Source organism: Camelus dromedarius, chromosome 17 (assembly GCF_036321535.1).
Source record: "Camelus dromedarius isolate mCamDro1 chromosome 17, mCamDro1.pat, whole genome shotgun sequence".
NCBI lineage: Eukaryota > Metazoa > Chordata > Mammalia > Artiodactyla > Camelidae > Camelus > Camelus dromedarius.
Genome location: NC_087452.1, coordinates 40,138,735 through 40,156,936, shown reverse-complemented (window position 1 = coordinate 40,156,936; position 18,202 = coordinate 40,138,735). Strand labels below are relative to the sequence as shown.

The window sequence follows — 18,202 nt, the reverse complement described above, 5'->3', positions numbered from 1 at the left end:
ATGTGGAGAAAAGGGAACCCTCAAACACTGTTGGTGGGAATGTAAATTGGTGCAGCCACTGTGGAAAACAGTAATGGAGGTTTCTCAGAAAAACTAAAACTAGAACTACTGTATGACCCAGCAACCCGACTCCTGGGTATGTGTCTGACAAAAACACTAATTCAAAAAGATACATGTACCCCAATGGTTACAGCCACATTATGTACGATTGCCAAGATACAGAAGCAATCAAAATGTCCATCAACAGACGAAAGGATAAAGAAGATACATATATTCATATATATAATGGAATACTACTCAGCCATAAAAAATAATGAAATTTTGCCATATGCAACAACATGGATGACTTGGAGGGCATTATGCTAAGTGAAATAAGTCAGACAAAGACAAATACTGTGTGATACCACTTATATGGGGAATCTAAAAAATATAACAAACTAGTAAATATAACAAAAATAAGCAGACTCACAGATACAGAGAACAAACTAGTGGTTACCAGTGGGGGTTAGGGGCAAGATAGGTGTGAAGGATTAAGGGGTACAAACTATTAGGTATAAAATAGGCTACAAGAATATATTGTACAACACAGAATATAGCCAATATTTTATAATAACTATAAATAGAATATAACATTTAAACATTATGAACCACTATATTGTATACCTGTAACTCATATAATATTGTATATCAACTACACTTTAATCTAAAAAATGAAGAAAAAAAGACTGTTGAAACGCACAAACAAACAAAAACAGCTGGCTAGTAGGTCTGGGACCTGGACCCAATTTCCTTACTCCCAAGTCCAACGTCCTTTCTATCCCACACCTCCTTAACTTGCTCATGTGTGATCCTCACTTATTCCACAGGTCTATGTACAGCCCTCACTCAGACCTGGAGGTCCCTAATGACAAAGGAATGTTGGTCTTAAGAAAACAAATGTTATTCTTCTAGAACTTCAGAAAAATTACCAGTCAGTATATGCTTTGCAAAAAACCAACATTAATAGAAAACCTCACATTTGTTTGGATTGTAGAGTTAATCAAGTATTATTTTCTACCTCAAATACTGATATACTGAGGTTCCCACAGATGCTTTGCCTTACTAGTCAATTAAGTCCAGAATCAATTTTAATTACATCTTTGTTTAATAACCTTTTGAGTGAATAACTGAAAAAAAAAGTCCAAAAACAGGCAAAACTAAACACAGAAGTTAAACTCTAACACAAGCAAGGAAATTATTACTCTCAAATTTGGGAAGATAAAGGCTGTGTTTGGAAAGAGATAAAAAGACGTTTAGTCTGCTAGGGCTGCTGTAACAAAATACCATAGACCAGACAGCTTAAACAACAGAATTCATTTTCTCACAGTTCTGGAAGCTAGAAAGTCTGAGATCAAGGTGAGAGTCATTTCAGATCCTGGTGAGAGCTCTCAGGTTTTTGGACAGCTGCCGGCTAGCTGATTTCTCACATGGCCTTTCGTCTGCGAGCTCTCTGGTGTGTCTTTTTATAAAGGCACTAGCCCTCTTATGACCTCACCTAACCCTAATTACCTCCCAAAGGCCCCAGACCCTAACACCACCACATTGGAGGTTAGGGCTTTAACATATGAAGACTGGGGACACACAGACATTCAGTCCGTGAGAAGGGGACTTCCAGGGTGAGTGACTTTTGGGCATTTCCCATCAAGATGGTGGAGAAGTAGGACCAAGAGCTCGTCTCTCCTTGTGACCTAAAACAAAACCACAACTGACTGCTAAACCACCATTGAAAACAAAAGACTAGAACCTAAAAAAAGATCTTCTTCAACTGGAAATATAAAGAGGGAACCACAGCGGGACAGTAGGAGAGGCGCGCTCGGGATATAATCAATATAATGGGGCCCCATACCCCCCGAGTGGGCAACCCACAGGCTGAGGAATAATTAAGTCGCAGAGGCCCCCCCACAGGAGTGAGAGCTCTACAGCCCGGGTTCCGGCATTGGGAGGAGGAGACCCCAGGACATCTGGTTTTGAAGGCCAGTGGGGCTTAACTCCAGGAGCCCACAGGACTGGGGGAAACAGACTTCACCCTCTTGGGAAGCATACACAGAATCTCACGTGTGCTGGGTCCAAGGGCAGAGGCAGTGATTTCATAGGAACCTGGGCCAGACCTGCCTGTTGGTTTTGGAAGGTCTCCTGTGGATGTAGGGGATGGCTGTAGCTCACCCAGGGGACACAGAAGCTGGTGGTGGACATTCTGGGAGTGTTCATCTACATGAGCTTTCCTAGGGTGAGAGTGCCTTTCTCTAACTGGGTAGTAGTTACAGGGGTTGCCTTTTATCAACCATTTTTACACTTTCTTTATGTCCAATATGACATTTAAAAAATAAATTACAAGTCTGAAGTAACTCAAGGATATGCTACTTGCTCCCTCTATGATCTTCATAAAGTCTTTCAATCTCTCTGACCCTTGATTTCTTCATGTATAAAATGAGGATAATATCTACCTCTCAGGATAGATAAGAAAAGGTAAAATTTAGCATAAATTTAGCATAACTTACTCATGGAACAGTATATAGCCAATGGATAAAAGTATAAAAAAGTGTTTCCTTCACCCATTTACTTATCATTTATTCACTAGTCATACATTTACCACAAGTCTACCGTGTGCAAAGCAAGCACTGGGCTGAGAGACTGAGGTTGGAAGGGAAATGACAGGTTACTTTCCTCCTGAAACACATGAGACAAGAAGGCCTTCTGCTGGAGCCATCGAGAAAATCCTTGCAGTTGTGCACTGTTTTTTTCCTCCCTAATTAAAGATGCTGAAAAAATCATTAGCTCAAAAATATTTTTAATATTATAATATAATGAGACAATTGGAAATTTAAACATTTGATAATATCAAGGATTTTCTGTTACTTTTTGTTTAGGTGAGATAATGGTATTGGGGATTGTTTTTTTTCCCCAAGAATCCTTACCATTTAGAAACTTGCTAAACTATTTCAGGTGAAATGATACGTCTAGCACAGCCATCAATATTTAACCTGAGAAATAGTAGGAGATACACGTTAAGAAACTGTTTTTGTAAGGAATTGGCTTATGGGACTGTGGGGGCTGGCAAAGCGAGCCTGAAACCCACAGGGCAGGCTTACCTAGATTACCTAGAATGATTTCCCTTACCTAAAAACAACTGATTGTGGTTTAATCACATTAGTAATGAATAATGGAGGACAGTAGCCTTGCCAAGGTGACACATAAAATTAGACCATAACATTTGTGAACTGACTCAAAAATAACATGGAAGGGAGAATGCAGGTGGGACAGGACTGGACCATGGCTTGATGGTCCTTGAGGCTGTGGTGATGGGCATATGGAGGTTCATTATAGTATTCGGTCTACTTTGCGTGTTTCACAATTTTCCTCAATAAAAGGGTTTTTAAATATACTTTTAAAACTCTCAGAAACTCACTGCTTTGTGTCTAATTTTCTTTCTGGTTGTTTTCTCTACACATTTTCACATAGTTAAGAACATGCAGGAGTTAGTTTTACATCTTACTTCCTTCATAGCATTATACCATTAGCACTTCCACATTTCACTAAAAATTCTTCCCAAATATCAAACAAAATGATTTATAACTAAGGCTCTGACACCACACAAACATGGTTTGCATCCCAGCTCTGCTACTGGTTGCCAAGTGACCTTGGCCTAAACTCCTTAGTCTCTCTGTGCCTCAGTTTCTTTTAGTATAGTCACCCAATTCATTCATTCATTCGCCAATATTGTGAGTGTCCTCTGAGCCAGATCCTGTTCTAGGTGCTATGTCTACAACAATGAATAAAATAGACAAAAGTCCTTGCCTTGTAGAACTGGCATTAGTGGAGGAGACAGGCACCAAGAAACTAAACACATATTGTACAGGGGGTTGCAACTAATCCAGAGAAAAACAACTGGGGATAGAGAGTGCCAGAAGCAGGGGATGGGGGTTGCTACTTCATACAACGGAAGTCCAGGAAAGTCTTTTCTGATAAGGTGACATTTGAACAGAGAATTAAAGAAAGTGAAGGAGTCAGTCATTGAATATTCGGCAGAAGCATGTTCAAGGTTCAGGGAGGAGGCCAGTGTGACTGGAGCAGAGTGAACAACTAGAAGATGCTGGGAATGAGGTCAGTTAACAGCAGGTAGGCTGTGCAAGAGAAAGCCATTAGGTGATTTTGAACAAAGGAAGGACATCTGGTTTCTGGTTCAAAAGGATTACTCTCTAGCTACAATGACAAAAATAAAGTGACAGGGGCAAGGCCAGAAAAGAGGAAACCAAATGGCAGGCTATTAGAATCATCCAGACGAAAGATGCTGGTGGTTTGGACCAGGATGGTAGCACTGGAGGCTCTGAGCAATGGTCAGATCCTGCATATGTTTGAAAATAGAATCCATGACATTTGCTGATGGTGAGAGAGAGGGGAGACTAGGATTCTAAAATTTTTGCCTGAGGAGGAAATGTGGGTTTGCCATTAACTGAGAGGTGAATGCAGCAGAGGGTTAATCCTAACCCTAACCCTGTAAACTCCATTTACACTGGAAAGCTTTTTTAAAACACATTTGTGTTTTAAAAATAGGAAACACCTATTTTGTGAAACTTTGAGGATAACTGTACACTTGGCCTTAAAAAGATTCAGACACCAAGAGGCTTCTGGCTATCTAAGGGGAAGCTCTCCAAAAAGGAGCCCAAAAGCTGTCATACATAGTTATGACCGACTAAGTCACTGGTCAGTGGCATTTGAGTCAATCTCGGCCCCTCTCCTCACTTCCTGGAAGTCAGGGGGTGGGAATGAAAGTTCCAACCCTCCAATCAAAGAGTTGGTTCTCTTCAAAAAGATACATGCACCCCAATGTTAATAGCAGCACAATTTACAATAGCCAAGACATGGAAACAACCTAAATGTCCATTGATAGATGACTGGAAAAAGAAGCTGTGGTATATTTATACAATGGAATACTACTCAGCCATAAAAAGGAATAAAATAATGTCATTTGCAGCAACATGGATGGACCTAGAGATTGCCATTCTAAGTGAAATAAACCATAAAGAGAAAGAAAATACCATATGATATTATTTATATGTGGAATCTTAAAAAAAAAAAAAAGACAAACTTATTTACAAAACAAAAACAGACTCACAGACACAGAAAGCAAACTTATGGTTACTAGGGGTGGGGGTGGAGCAAGAGGGTGGGAAGGGGTAAATTGGGAGTTTGAGATTTGCAGATATTAACTAATATATATATAAAATATATAAACAAGCTCAAACTGTATAGCACAGGGAACTATATTCAATATTTTGTAGTAACTTATGGTGAAAAAGAATATAAAAATGAATATATGTACATTCATGTACAACTGAAGCATTATGCTGCACACCAGAAATTGACACAACATTGTAAACTGACTATACTACAATAAAAAATATATATATACAAAAAAAGAGTTCGTTCTCCCAGTAACCATCCTACTTCTGAAAGTCAGCTCTTTAACATAACAAGAGACACCTTTATCATGCTCAACATTTAGGAAATTCCAAGGATTTGAGAGCTGTGAGTCGGAACCATGGACAAAGAGGAAATATCTGCGATGCTGACTGAAAAATAATGCACAACCTAAAGTTAAGAATTATGTTTTATTGGTCAGTTTACTGAGGATTATAGCCCAGGAAGACAGCCTCTCAGCGCTGAGAAACTATTCCAAAGAGACAAGGGAGGAGCCAGGACATACAGGAATTTTGTTGGAAAAGAACAATGCAGTCAAAGATCAAAAGATTACTGCTAATCACAAAACACAGACCTCTCAAATTAATGATTTTAGTGCTTTTCTATGTATGGGAAGAAATAGCAAGAGTCTGGGCTCATTGAAATTATCTCTTTAATATGCATCTTAACTGTGTAGGGCCATTTTCCTGTTTTTCTCCATTCTGAATTCCCCTCTGGGCACACTGTGGGGGTGTGGGGGTGGGGTAGGGGCCTGCAGTGGTTGATAGTGGTTGATGGTGGACATAATTCATTGTTTACTACAATGGCAGCAACATTTTTTGTCTACAGTGAGAAATATATATTTGGTCATCTGGTCATCTGAATGACCAAATATATGTTTTCCTTATAAATATCACAACATCCCATTTCTCTTCCTCCTCCTAGTGTTCACCCCACTCATTTAAGAATGTACGCAGCAAACCTAGCTGAGCCGAGAAGTGCACTGAGAATGTCTTTAGTGGCACCGTGACTTTGTCCACAGTGTCAAGAAGTTTGGCTCCACTGCACAGAACCAAATAACAGCTGAGTCCCGCTCCTGCATCTTAGAGGCCAAGAACAAGGCCTCAAAAGGGTGTCCCCAATCTTTCCAGCTGGCCATTCATGGCTCTGACCATTGAAACGCTATAGTAATTCTTTGGTAAACCCCAGACTGCTATTCTCTGCAAGAAGACTTCTATCAGGAGATTCTCAGGCATGTCAACAGCTCCTACAAAATCAATCATATCTTAACAAAGCTCCATCTTACCTTCTTCACTCTGGTGAACACAGCACACAAAGAAGGAGAGATTTTCTTTGGAAGAGATACCAGTCCTCCCATCTATGATCACGCTAAAGAATCTGGCTGCTTTTACTTGTTCCAGGAGCTTGTTCTGGATAGCTGCAGGCCTATCAGCTTATCAGTTCATGTTGTAATTGTTCAGCTATTTCCAGAGCACCAGGTGGTAAGTAGCTAATGTTCTTTCAACACTGCATCCAGTTCTGTAATATAATGTAAAAATGCATATATAATCTTGAGCCTTCTATGCAATGGAATATTCTGTCTGCCACAGAAAATGAGAAGTTTAATGATCTATTTTAGAGCATGACAACATCTTTCTGTCAACAGCTTCTAGTACTGAAAGGCAACAAAAGCCCGTCTTTGCTGTGGCCTTACTGTGTTCCTTAGATCTGATATATTTCCCAAGTATTTTCTTGACACTAGACCAATCTGTGTTGGCACAGAAACCAACACTACCTCCTTGGTTGTTAAACACAAAAGACAGACTACAAAATACCCTACTTAAAAAAAAAAAAAGCTGAAAAGGCTGGGCACTGCATCCCCAGGGTCCTGACCCATTCCAGAGTCTATCAGCCTCTTTGGGAACTGGAAATTGGAAGAGAGCAACCATGGGGTTGTTAAGTCACCTTCATTTGATCTCACTCAGGGTCCTGTGATTTAATAGGCCAATGTTTCCCTCATGATGGACATCTTACTCATCCAAGGATATGGCATCGCCTGTGGTTGTTGAGTTTACCTGCTGCTTTGCAATAGAAAAGGCCTAAAACTTCCCAGTTGAGGAAACCCTCAGAGTACCTTCCTGCTACACTATCAACATTTCTGTAAAGTTGTATGGCCAGGCCACTCAAGGTGGCTGTTCTCTTGCTCTCTGTATATCGCTTGCTCAACAAATGTCTGTTTCATCTATACCCTATTTACATGACTGACCTTCCTATATACTTTCCTCAGGCCCCTGTTAAGTGATTATTCTTATCTTATCTTATCAAAGAGGCAGAGGGGTTGTGCTGCTCAGCTGGATTCCCCAGTAACAAATGAGCCAACTTGCTGTCAATTCCCTCTATAATTGCTAACCTTCCCTTGCCCCGGGGAGCAAAGACTGTCACCAGGTCCTGCCCGCCCTCTGCCACACATGGTGTGGTGTTGCTCCAGGACTTTGCATCAGACATGTAAGTCCCCCACCCATTAAACTGTAGATGTCTCTGTAACTGATTCTGGGCTCTGTCTTCTGTCCTGAAGCTGGGTGAGTACAGGCCTTGTAGGCCTTCGAGGTGCAGCCCAACATAAGTAAAAACTAGGTCTGACTGAGAAAGTAAAACCTGCATGGTTATTCACTGGCCAGGAAAAACAGATACAAAAGAAGACAGCTCTAAAGTTAATAGGAAACAATATTTCTGCCCCTGAATGCTACATCTATGAAGAGTCGTAATAACCCTCTTCTTTTTACTCGGAGAAAGTTTTTCCTTAAAATCAAAAATTCTTCGAAACTTTAGTGCTTTACATTTTAACAGGAAGGATGAAAGTTTCAATTTGGAACCCAGGTGCAAAGCTTCAGGAAAGGGGTTTCTGGACGTTCTGAAAGAAACATGGGTCCATTTCGTTGTCTAGGGCTGATGTTTTACCACTTTAGAAACTTCTGCTTTGCTTTGAGTCTATCAAAACAGTGTTTCATTTAAATTTCATCTTAACCTCACATCTCCCCACAGTCCTATAACTCTTATTTTCTCTTTCTTTTGGTTAAATATCCCATGATGTCTCTCGTGTGCAGTTTTCCTCATTGTAATTTATCAAGAGATCTGACTGTTGTACTAAAGGTTTATTCCTGGTGGTTGCATCTAGACAGTCTTGCTCAGCAACAGGCTCTTAAGATTAAAATTTTGAAAACAAGGGGGGAGGGCATAGCTCAGTGCTTATTAGCATGCACGAAGTCCTGGGTTCAATCCCCAGGACCTCCATCAAAAAGCAAAGAAATAAATAAACCTAATTACCCACCCCAACAAAAAAAAAAGAGAGAGAGAGAAAGAGAAAAGAAAGTATTTTAAAAGTTAAAAAAAAAATTTTTTAAGCCGATATACGGATGAAAAATGTCACCTGCCATATCAGTAAACAAAGCTTGTGGCCATCAAGCCAGCGGCCACAGCAGCCACCTCCAACTGAGCACCCTGAAGGGATTCAGAATGCAGAAAAGAACAAGACACTGGCCCTAGATAGATAAGGTACACATCAAAGGAATGATTTCAAAGAGCCCAGACTCTTGCATCTTCCCACACACAGAAAAGTACTAAACTCATTGACTTGAGGTGCCTGGGTTTCTTAAATTTACAGTAATCTTTTGATGTTCCTCCTACCTGGTTTTTGTTGCAAAATTCCTATATATCCTGGCTCCTCCCTTACCTCTTCAGAGTAGTCCCTCAGAGCGATCTGAAAGATTATCTTCTAGGCTTAAGTTCTCAGCAAATCCACCAAAAACATAATTATAGACTTTTAGGTGGTACTATTTTTTTTTCTTCAGTGAACAGATGCAACACTCATTCTTCATTCTTACATATATCATGCCAGGTAGGCATACATATGACTGCCATGCCAGTTCCATCATAACTGGGATTGAGTCACATCTCAGAAAGGTTACAGGAACATGAAAGCAGGTCGGGATTCTGGGTAGCTCTTGCTTCACTTCTTGAACAGGCTTAGATTTCTCTCTGGTGGGCCCCAAACATTTTGTCGGCTAAACCAACATCTCCATCCCTCGTGACTGAGAAAAAGAAAGCCGAGGCACATCTTCTAGAGTACACTGAGGTCTAGCTGGTACAGGTGGACAGCTGGGGGCCTGCTGACACCCACAGGGATTCTAGAAACTGCGAGAAAGGGGAAGAGATGCTGGCCTCGCCCGCATCCCTGGGCGGCCCTCGATCAGCACGACCCCTCTGCTCAGTCTCAAGACTGAAACCTGAAGCTCCAATTTGCTATTCACTCCCACTTTTTGCCACAAAGAAGCGCTGGGGTACGCCGCTTCAGGAGGTCACAGTCTCCGTGTCAGCTCACGCGAAGGGCCGAAGAGCCTGAGCCCAAAAGAGCCTAGAGGCCGCCACTTTTGGCGCAGACACAATCCTCTCGGTGATTGGACCAGGAGGGACGGCGTACGGCAGGGGCGTGGCTCCGCAACAAGAGGCAGAGCAAACTTCTGGGCGGGGCCAGGGCGCCATCTTGGATGCTGGCGTTGTCCCCGAACGGCCCTTCCTTCTGGTGATTGGACCAACGGTTGGGTGTCCCGGAAGGGGCGTAGCCGGCCAACGGGAGCTGGGTGTGTGTTCCGTCTAGTTGCCTTGTATTTGAAGCCTGTAGCTGCCAAACATGGTCCTGCTCGATTCTTGGCCGCTTGCGACATCTCGAGGTAGCCAAGGCTTACTTGGGAGAGTTATCTTGCCATTATAATAGAGCATCGAATAATCCGAAAACTGCCTGCTTGGGACGAGGTTTTGAGATGCTTCTTAAAGGACGCGCTGTCATTTTTCAGGGAGAATGGGGAACACATTCTAGGAAGACGGAGCCAACTGCATGTAAAGCTGCGAAATTTACAGCTGTAGAGGGATTAGGGGACGCAGAATGACCAGAGAGAAAAAGCTAGGAAGGGGTTGGGATGAGATTATGGAGAGCCTTGACTTGCTAGGAAGTTTGGACTTTATCCTGTAGATTAGGTGATAAAAATGAATATTTGGGGGACTTGAAAAAATTGTGACATAATTAGTGAACTTTAGAAAAATAATTCTGTAACTGGAGAATACCAAAGTGTGTTTAGTGAACCACTTGGGGAGCTTGTTTTTAAATGCAGATTCTTGTTTCTCGAAGCCCTGCAAATCAAATTCTCTGGTTGTGGAGCCAGGAAACACATTTGGAGAAAAGAAATGCATAAATCATCAAGGTAGAGATTTGACTGTTCACACGCTGAAAACATTTGTGTAATCAACCAGCTAAAGAAACATCACCAGCAGCTCAGAAGCCCCTCCTTCCCATCCACCAGGTGTAAACATGACCACCTCTAACACTAAAGATTAGTTTGCCTGTTTTGAAATTTCTATAAATGAAATCAGAGCATATACCCTGGCTTTCTTGTCCAGTATTGGGTGTAAATTCATCCATGTTGTTCCATGTAGTTGCTGTTAACTCTGTCACTACGTACTTCCACAGTTTATCCATTCTCTTGTTTATGGCCTTTGGGTAGTTTCTAGTTTGGGGCTGTTACCAAAAAGTGCTGTTACGAATATTCTTATTCATGCCTTCTCCTTTATAAATTATAAAGCAGGATACTAAATCCTAAAGAGTAATGCATTGACTACCCATTTATTGAGCCCCTCCCTTATCAGGTACTGTACAAAGAAAAGATAATCAAGGTCCTGCTTTCATGGAACTTATTCCCAGTGGTGCAAGAGTACAACGTAAGTGGACAGAAAAATCAGTCAAACAATTGCAATTCTGATAATAGCTCTAAGGAAAAGAAGTTGAGCTAGAAAAGGGGGAAGTCAGACATTTGCAATTTTTTTAATGTAGTTGTCAGATTAAATCTCTCAGAAGAAATATCTAGAAAAAAATACAAGAGATAAGTTGGCCCTTGCTATACAAAAAAAAACAAAAAAAAAAACCCACAAGAGTATCAAGAGGGAGAGGAAAAACAAAAAAAAGAGTATGAAGAGGGAAGAGCACTTCTGGCAGGGGAAACACCATGTGCAAAAGTTATAGCGCAAAAGAGAGCTTGGACTGGTCAAGACCAGTGTGGCTGAAGCACAATGAAGGGGAAGGAGGGATGGTATAAGGTGTGTTTGGATATAGGAACACATGATGCAGGGCCTTGTAGGCCAGAGTAAGGAGTTTAGATTTTATTCTAAATACTGTAGAATATCACTGAATTATTTTACAAACTAAGTGACGTGATCTGATTTTTTTTGTTTAAAGATCCCTCTGACCCATGAGCAGAGAATAGATTAAAGGGAGCTATGGAGAAGGCAGGTCACTTAGAATAGTCCTGGGAAGAGACACTGCCATAGAGCTTAGAAAAAAGGACTGCAATACATTTGGGAATTGTCAGCTCAATGATCACCACCTTAATCAAGTGATGAAAGTTAACACTGCCATATTGGGACAACGAAATATCCTTTGTGTGTTCTGATGTGATGCACCCAGGACACAGCATTTGTACCAAAAATGCCTAATCTGAATCTAATCATAAGGAAAACTACAACAAATCTGTATTTAGAGACCTTCTGCAAAACAACTAACCTGTATTTTTAAATGTCAGTACTATGAAAGATAAGGAAAGGCTTATGACTATTACAGATTTTAAATGACTAGACATAATAACTAAATACAAGTTTGAGATAATAGGCCAGGAATATATTTTTTCATGTTCTGGAAATGACATGAATGGGACAATTGATAACATTCGAATAAGGAGTGCAAATTAGACTATGTTATTAACTTTCTAATTTCCATCATTGTACTGATTATATAAGATAATGTCCTTGTTTTTAGGAAGTAGCACATTTAAGTGTGTACAGATAAAGGAACATCATGTCTGTGATTTCCTCAAATGGTTCAGGGAAAAAAATATAAAATGATAAAGCAACGGTAAAATGTTAACATTTGGGGAATCTAATAAGAGAAGAGTTTATGGGAATTATTTGCACTAGTTTTGCAACTTTTCTGTAAGTCTGAATTATTTTAAGATGAAAGGTTAATGTAATTACTGGGGTCACTTAAAGAAAAATTCTAATATTAAGCTATTAGTAACATTTAGACAAAAATCGGGAGTACCGACTGAGCAGTGGAAGGAAAGATGGAAAAACGTTAAAAGACGAAGTTGAAAGGGATACGGACACAGTCAAGACGGAAAGCGTAGCTTCTGTGCTCTTCTTCACTCTGAAGTCCTAGGAGACTCTTCCCGTACCTCGTCCGCGGTATCAACGAAGCCACTCCCTCTGCTCGCATTCCTGAAAACGCAGCGCGGCTCTGGCGAGCTCCGCCATGTTTTCCCGTGCGCAACCGTGCGCGTACGTGCGTACGTCCCGACCAATCAGTGCCCACGTGGGCGTCCTGTTCAGCGCAGGGGCGGGGCGGCCTTCTACACATGCGCACGGTCGGGTAGGCCTTCTTCCTTCTCGCCGAACGCCGCCAACATGGTGAGTATCGCTGCCACGGGCTCCGGGTCTGCGGACCATGCCGCTCCACCTCTGCTTGAGCCGGGGAGCGGAGGCACGGAACGGCGCCTAGCAGGTCCTAGGTAGCGCGCGGTGAGGGTCCCGGGGTGTGCAGGGCTTGGAGTTGGGGGGCTTTCCAGACGCGCGGCCCAGGGGCGCGTGGATGGCCCGTCAGGCCCGGCGCTCCTTGGGCCCGCGTGCGCGCCCCCGCCGCCAGAGCCGGACCGCGGGAACGGCCAGTTGCCTGGCCAGGCCGCCGGGGCCGAGCTGGGCTGGGGCTGGCGGTCGGACCGTTCTGGCCCTTTAGGCCTGGAGGCCAGCGGGAACCTGGCTTTTGCCGCCGCCGTCGCCTCTGCGGACTTCGTCCATCCAGGTCGTTTCATGGAGCTTGGGCGTGTTCCCCTCAACATTCGTTTTCGCCATTCTTAGCTTGCCTTTAGGTTGCAAAGCTTTGCAAACTAACGAGTATTTTTAATCAGTTTCGGTGCTTTTTCCACCTCTACGCCTCAATTTTAGGTGTTCAGGCGCTTCGTGGAGGTTGGCCGGGTGGCCTACGTCTCCTTTGGGCCTCATGCCGGGAAGCTGGTCGCTATTGTAGATGTTATTGACCAGAACAGGGTAAGTAAGTAAGGAAAAGTGTCACAAGTTTACATGGCAGTGGATGGTATACAGTGTAGATGATAATGGTAATTGTCCCAACAGCCCTCCAAAGTAGGGGTACTAAGGGTGGTAGGTAACCTTATTTTACCAGTGAGGAAACAGCCTGTGTAGTTAGTGGTTAGGAGAACAGGCTTAAATTGGCCTGGACTACTGGATTTGAGTATTATTTATGCCCCTTAAACTACCCGAAGTTTTTAACTAATTATGGGCTAAAACACTGGTGAAGTTTAAATCAATTTTTATATGTAAAACGAGTTTAGAACAAAGCCAGGCAGGTAGAAAGCCCTTGTTTGCTGTTGTCCGTATTTAAGAACCACAATTAACCAAGGCTGTGAATGATAATAAAGGTGTTTGTTGGAAATGAAAGGATTAAAGACTTGAAGTTGTGTGTAGTTGGGTTATGTGCTGTGCTGTTACTAATAGTTTAACCTTTTAAAAAAGCATTTAAGTAGTAGGGATTTGATGATTCTGAAAGGACTAATATTATATAGAATATCTGCTTTTTGAATGCTGTTACATTTTTGCATTGAGATCCTTGATCTTATGTATTCTAGGCTTTGGTGGATGGACCTTGCACTCAAGTAAGGAGACAGGCTATGCCTTTCAAATGTATGCAGCTCACTGATTTCGTCCTCAAATTCCCACACAGGTAACTAACCACCAATCATCACCCTTCCCCTAGTTTTGTTAATACTAGCAATAAAGTTTGCTCAGTTTAATTTTAAAAATGTTTTTGGTATTTTGTTTTTCTCCTGAGAATATAGTAAGCAATGTGAAAGAGTGAGAGCAGTTTAGAAGAGGGATTTACAGTTTAGAAGCAGACAGGCGTTAATTTACTTTTAAAATATCCTGTGATCTGCTAGTTCTCTGGCTTCCCATTTTTCCAGATTTCCCATTGTTTTCCTCTTGTTTCTTTTTCTTTCCCAATTTACACAACGAAGACCTCCCTAAGGGATTCTAGTTTGCCAAACATATTTTAGTCAATTTTAGTTTCAGAACAAAGTTACTCACATTTGTTTCTTCCAATACTATCATCATTAGTTGAGCTTTTAGTGTATGCCAGTTATTAAGTATTTAACAAACATTATCTGCTTATGACAGCCATTAATGAAGTTCTTTTCTCAGTTACTTATAAGGAATTAAGGCAATCAGTAGTGGTTCTTTCTTGGTATATGTAGGTTATAGATGTTAAACACTATGGTGTTTTGCTATACAGTTGTCTCAGCCACAGTGACAGTTGATTGCAGTGAAATATATCCTGTGACATATACTAATTTGAAAGAAATTTCAAAATGATAATTGCATTTTATAGTGTTGGGACAAATTTTTGATCCTAGATGACTTTTAAACCTAGAAAGTAGAATGGTTTGCATATTTTTATTAAAATTGTGTGTTTGAGGTTATAGAACGTCCTGGCTTAGGGATGAACAGCATTCAAACAAGTAAAAGATAACAGGGATGCCAGGCGGCATGTGCTCACAGAGACGAGTAGAGCTAGAAGTAGAGAAAATCAGAAGGGTTCTTAAGGCATTTTGCCTTTTTTTTTTTTAACTTGAGGGTGTATATATAAATTGTGCTTTTTCAGAGGACAAAAAGCTATCCTTGGGTGTGTGTGACCTCAAAACTGATTTCTTAATCTGTGGCCTTGGCTCTTTCTAGTGCCCGCCAGAAGTATGTCCGACAAGCCTGGGAGAAGGCAGATATCAATGCAAAGTGGGCAGCCACAAGGTGGGCCAAGAAGATTGAAGCCAGAGAAAAGGTAAAGACTGTCATTTGCATTTGGACCTTTTCTGTTTTTGGAGGATTGGTGGTATGACTTTTTGTTTTTTTTAAATAGAAGGCCAAGATGACAGATTTTGATCGTTACAAAGTCATGAAGGCAAGGAAAATGGTAAGTTTTTAATTTATTACAGGATTGTTGTATTCTAACGCTAAACTGCTTGCCCAAGCTATGTAGACCAAAGTTGACTTCATAGGAGCCTCAGATATTGTAAGGGTTGTATATTCTATACATATAGGATGGGCAAGCGTTTTATATGCATATGTAATACACGTTTATTTTGAAATTTTTCAGAGGAACAGACTAATCAAGCTTGAAGTTAAAAAACTTCAAAAGGCAGCTCTCCTGAAAGCTTCTCCCAAGAAAGCACTTGCTGGAAAGGGTGCAGCTGCTGCAGCTGCTGCAAAGGTTCCAGCGAAAAAGGTCACCACTGCAGGCAAGAAGGCTCCAGCCCAGAAGGTTCCTGCTCAGAAAGCTGCAGGCCAGAAGGCAGCACCTCCTCCAAAAGCTCAGAAGGGTCAGAAAGCTCCAGCCCAGAAAGCACCTGCTCCAAAAGCATCTGGCAAGAAAGCATGAGACCATAAGAGGCTATTATAAACGTAATAAAGGTTCTTTTTGACATGCCGGCAAATCTCTATGGGTTAAAGTCTGTTGCTGGGGCCAGGATTATGAGACAGATTGATAGTAGGGTTCTTAATGTCATTTTTGGAGAATCAGTTTCTTAGTCCCACTCTGTCCAGATTCAGATAGTATCAAGTCATCACACAAAGTCATAAATAGTTCATGTTCACATGGAAAATCATGATAATTAGAACACGGTGAATTTTCTTGTACAAATACATTTTCGATAAGTGAAATTCCATCAGCTTTTGATGCTCAAAAGAGTTTAGTAAATTTTCTTAAGAAAATACACTGTAGGAAAACATGCGTTGATACATTGGTTACTTAAAGTATCTGGTTCCCTACCATTTCTAATCAGAAGGTGGTTTCTGAGCCTCACTGAAACAGTGGGGGCAAAATTTTTTTGATGGTGTGGTAATAGGCAAGTGATACAGTGTAATAACTTATGTGATAGAGGAAATACAGGCCATTTTAGGTTGCCTATTACTGTCTGAGGGGCTTGTCTAAAGTGGGGTCTTCCATTGTGGCCCGAAAGACTGTGTAAGGGGAGAGGGTGGTGAGAATCTCAGGAGTGTAGAGGATGGCCAGAGAAACCAGAGGAAGCCAGTTGTTGGAACTGTTGGGTAGAGTGCGGTGTGGGAAGCCAATATCTGAGGTTTTGATCATGTGCTGTTGGATTGAAATGTGGGGACAAGACTGGGAAGTTAAGGTGGTATCAAGTTGGGCAGTATTGTCTTGACAAGGGTCCAAACCAGCTATAGTAGTGGTGATGTCATTTAGTAGGTCTTGATATTTAACCTAAATAAGTGATGTCTTTTACTAGTTTCTTGGTTTACCACTACTGCTTCTGTCCTACCTTTTCCTCTTGGATTAGTATTTTTTGAGTTTCATGGACTGCATCCTCTAGTATTTCTTCCAGGTAGCATTCATGAATGATAAACTTTGAGTGCTTACTTGTCTGAAAGTATTTTTATTCTGCTCATGAGTTGTTCTTCACTCGGCATGTCTGATGGCAAATGTATGGGCTTTTCTTCTCCCACACCAACCAGTTATCCAACTCTCCAGGCACTGAATTGGGTATCCTACAGTTCAGCTCTGATATCTTAACTACCCAGGTGAGCATCAGACCCCACATTTTAAGGGGTCTGACTCACTTCAGTTGTTGCTAATTCCAAGTCCCAGACCTGTACTTCTTGCTGTGCAGCTATAAATTGGAGTTCCCATGATTCTCATTTAGTAATTTTTTAGAGCTAAGGCTTATTGCAGAACTCAGAAGACACATTGTTACCGATTTGTTAAAAAAAAAAAATTCAGGAACAGCCAAATGGAAGAGATGCATGGGTCAAGGTGTGAGGGAAGGTGGTACACAGCTCCCATGCCCTCTAGCTTGCTGCCCTCCCAGGACCTCCATGCATTCTACCTAGAAGCTCTCTGAACTCCCCTCCCCCTTTATAGTTTTTACGGAGGTTTTTTTATGTAGGCATTTTTGATTAAGTCATTGGCTACTGGTGATTATCTCTATCTTCGTGGTCCCAGTCACATGGTTGGTTTCTCTGGTGACCAGGCCCCCATAGCCCCCCACCCCCCCACCCCCCTACCCCCATCCTGAAGCTACCTGGGAGCCTCAGCCACCTGTCTCAGCATGTACGAAGACATCTTTACTACTCTGGAGACTAGGATTGTAGAACCTTACTGTGTCAGGAACTGGGCAGAAGACCAAATATGTATTTCTTATGTCATATTATTAAACCTTGTATCTGTGTGGCAGTTCAGAACCAGTTGTATATAAGAGCTTTGCATGAATTGACTCAGTAAATCCATTGAATTTGAGTTTGAAACTGTTACCATTCTCAACTGAGAAACTAAAGAAGAGTAGTAATTCGCTCAAGAATACAGTGCATAGTGGTGGAGCCAGGATTTGAACCTAAATAGTCGGACCCCAGACTACATGATTTTATTTCATAATCCAGTCAATCAACCATTAAGACGGAGGCGGGGGTTATACGTTCATTAGGTCCAGTTACTGCTAGTAAGTGAAACTTACAGAACTGAAGGCATCACAGGAAGTAAGCCGTGGAATCCAACTTGGGGTGAGAAGCCCTAGAGAGAGGAGCTGGTGTCGGAGCCGCTGTGGGGGTCTGGCGGAGGGAACCATGGAGAAGGGCCAGCCTCCCAGCTTCCTAGAGAGGCGCCGGGAGCGCTTCCTTCTTGGTTACGTTCTGCGTTCTGCGGGGCTGCTGGCGCCGGGGCTGCGCGGGGCCCGGCTCCACCGTGGCCGAAAGACTTCCCGTCCCGGAGCTCGGGCGTCGGGCTTCGGGGCCTTGCCGTGTCGCGAGCCCGGGCCCAGCCCGCTGCCGCCAGAGACTCGTGTGCGACCCTCCTGCCCGGAAGAGCCGGCCC

At 42.1% G+C, this 18,202-nt stretch overlaps 1 protein-coding gene and 1 long non-coding RNA gene across 3 annotated transcripts in view; one reads left to right on the top strand and one right to left on the bottom strand.

Annotated features, from left to right (window-relative positions):
• The window catches only part of LOC105084630 (uncharacterized), a 128,448-nt gene extending 115,865 nt beyond the window's left edge, over nucleotides 1-12,583 (bottom strand). Inside the window, exons 1-2 of one of the 2 annotated variants that reach the window (XR_010384917.1) lie at nucleotides 12,492-12,583; nucleotides 6,524-6,756 (exon numbers count right to left, since the gene is read on the bottom strand). This is a non-coding gene — a long non-coding RNA (uncharacterized LOC105084630). Of the gene's footprint in view, nucleotides 1-6,523; nucleotides 6,757-12,421 lie in introns of both variants that reach the window. The other variant, XR_010384914.1, reaches the window with a different exon arrangement.
• RPL14 (ribosomal protein L14) lies at nucleotides 9,887-15,812 on the top strand. Its single transcript, XM_010974788.3, has 7 exons — nucleotides 9,887-9,944; nucleotides 12,470-12,723; nucleotides 13,258-13,359; nucleotides 13,956-14,050; nucleotides 15,061-15,160; nucleotides 15,239-15,292; nucleotides 15,476-15,812. The coding sequence occupies exons 1-7, from the start codon at nucleotides 9,905-9,907 to the stop codon at nucleotides 15,755-15,757; spliced, it is 927 nt and encodes a 308-aa protein (XP_010973090.1). The 5' UTR covers nucleotides 9,887-9,904; the 3' UTR covers nucleotides 15,758-15,812.
• Nucleotides 15,813-18,202: the final 2,390 nt, after the last annotated feature.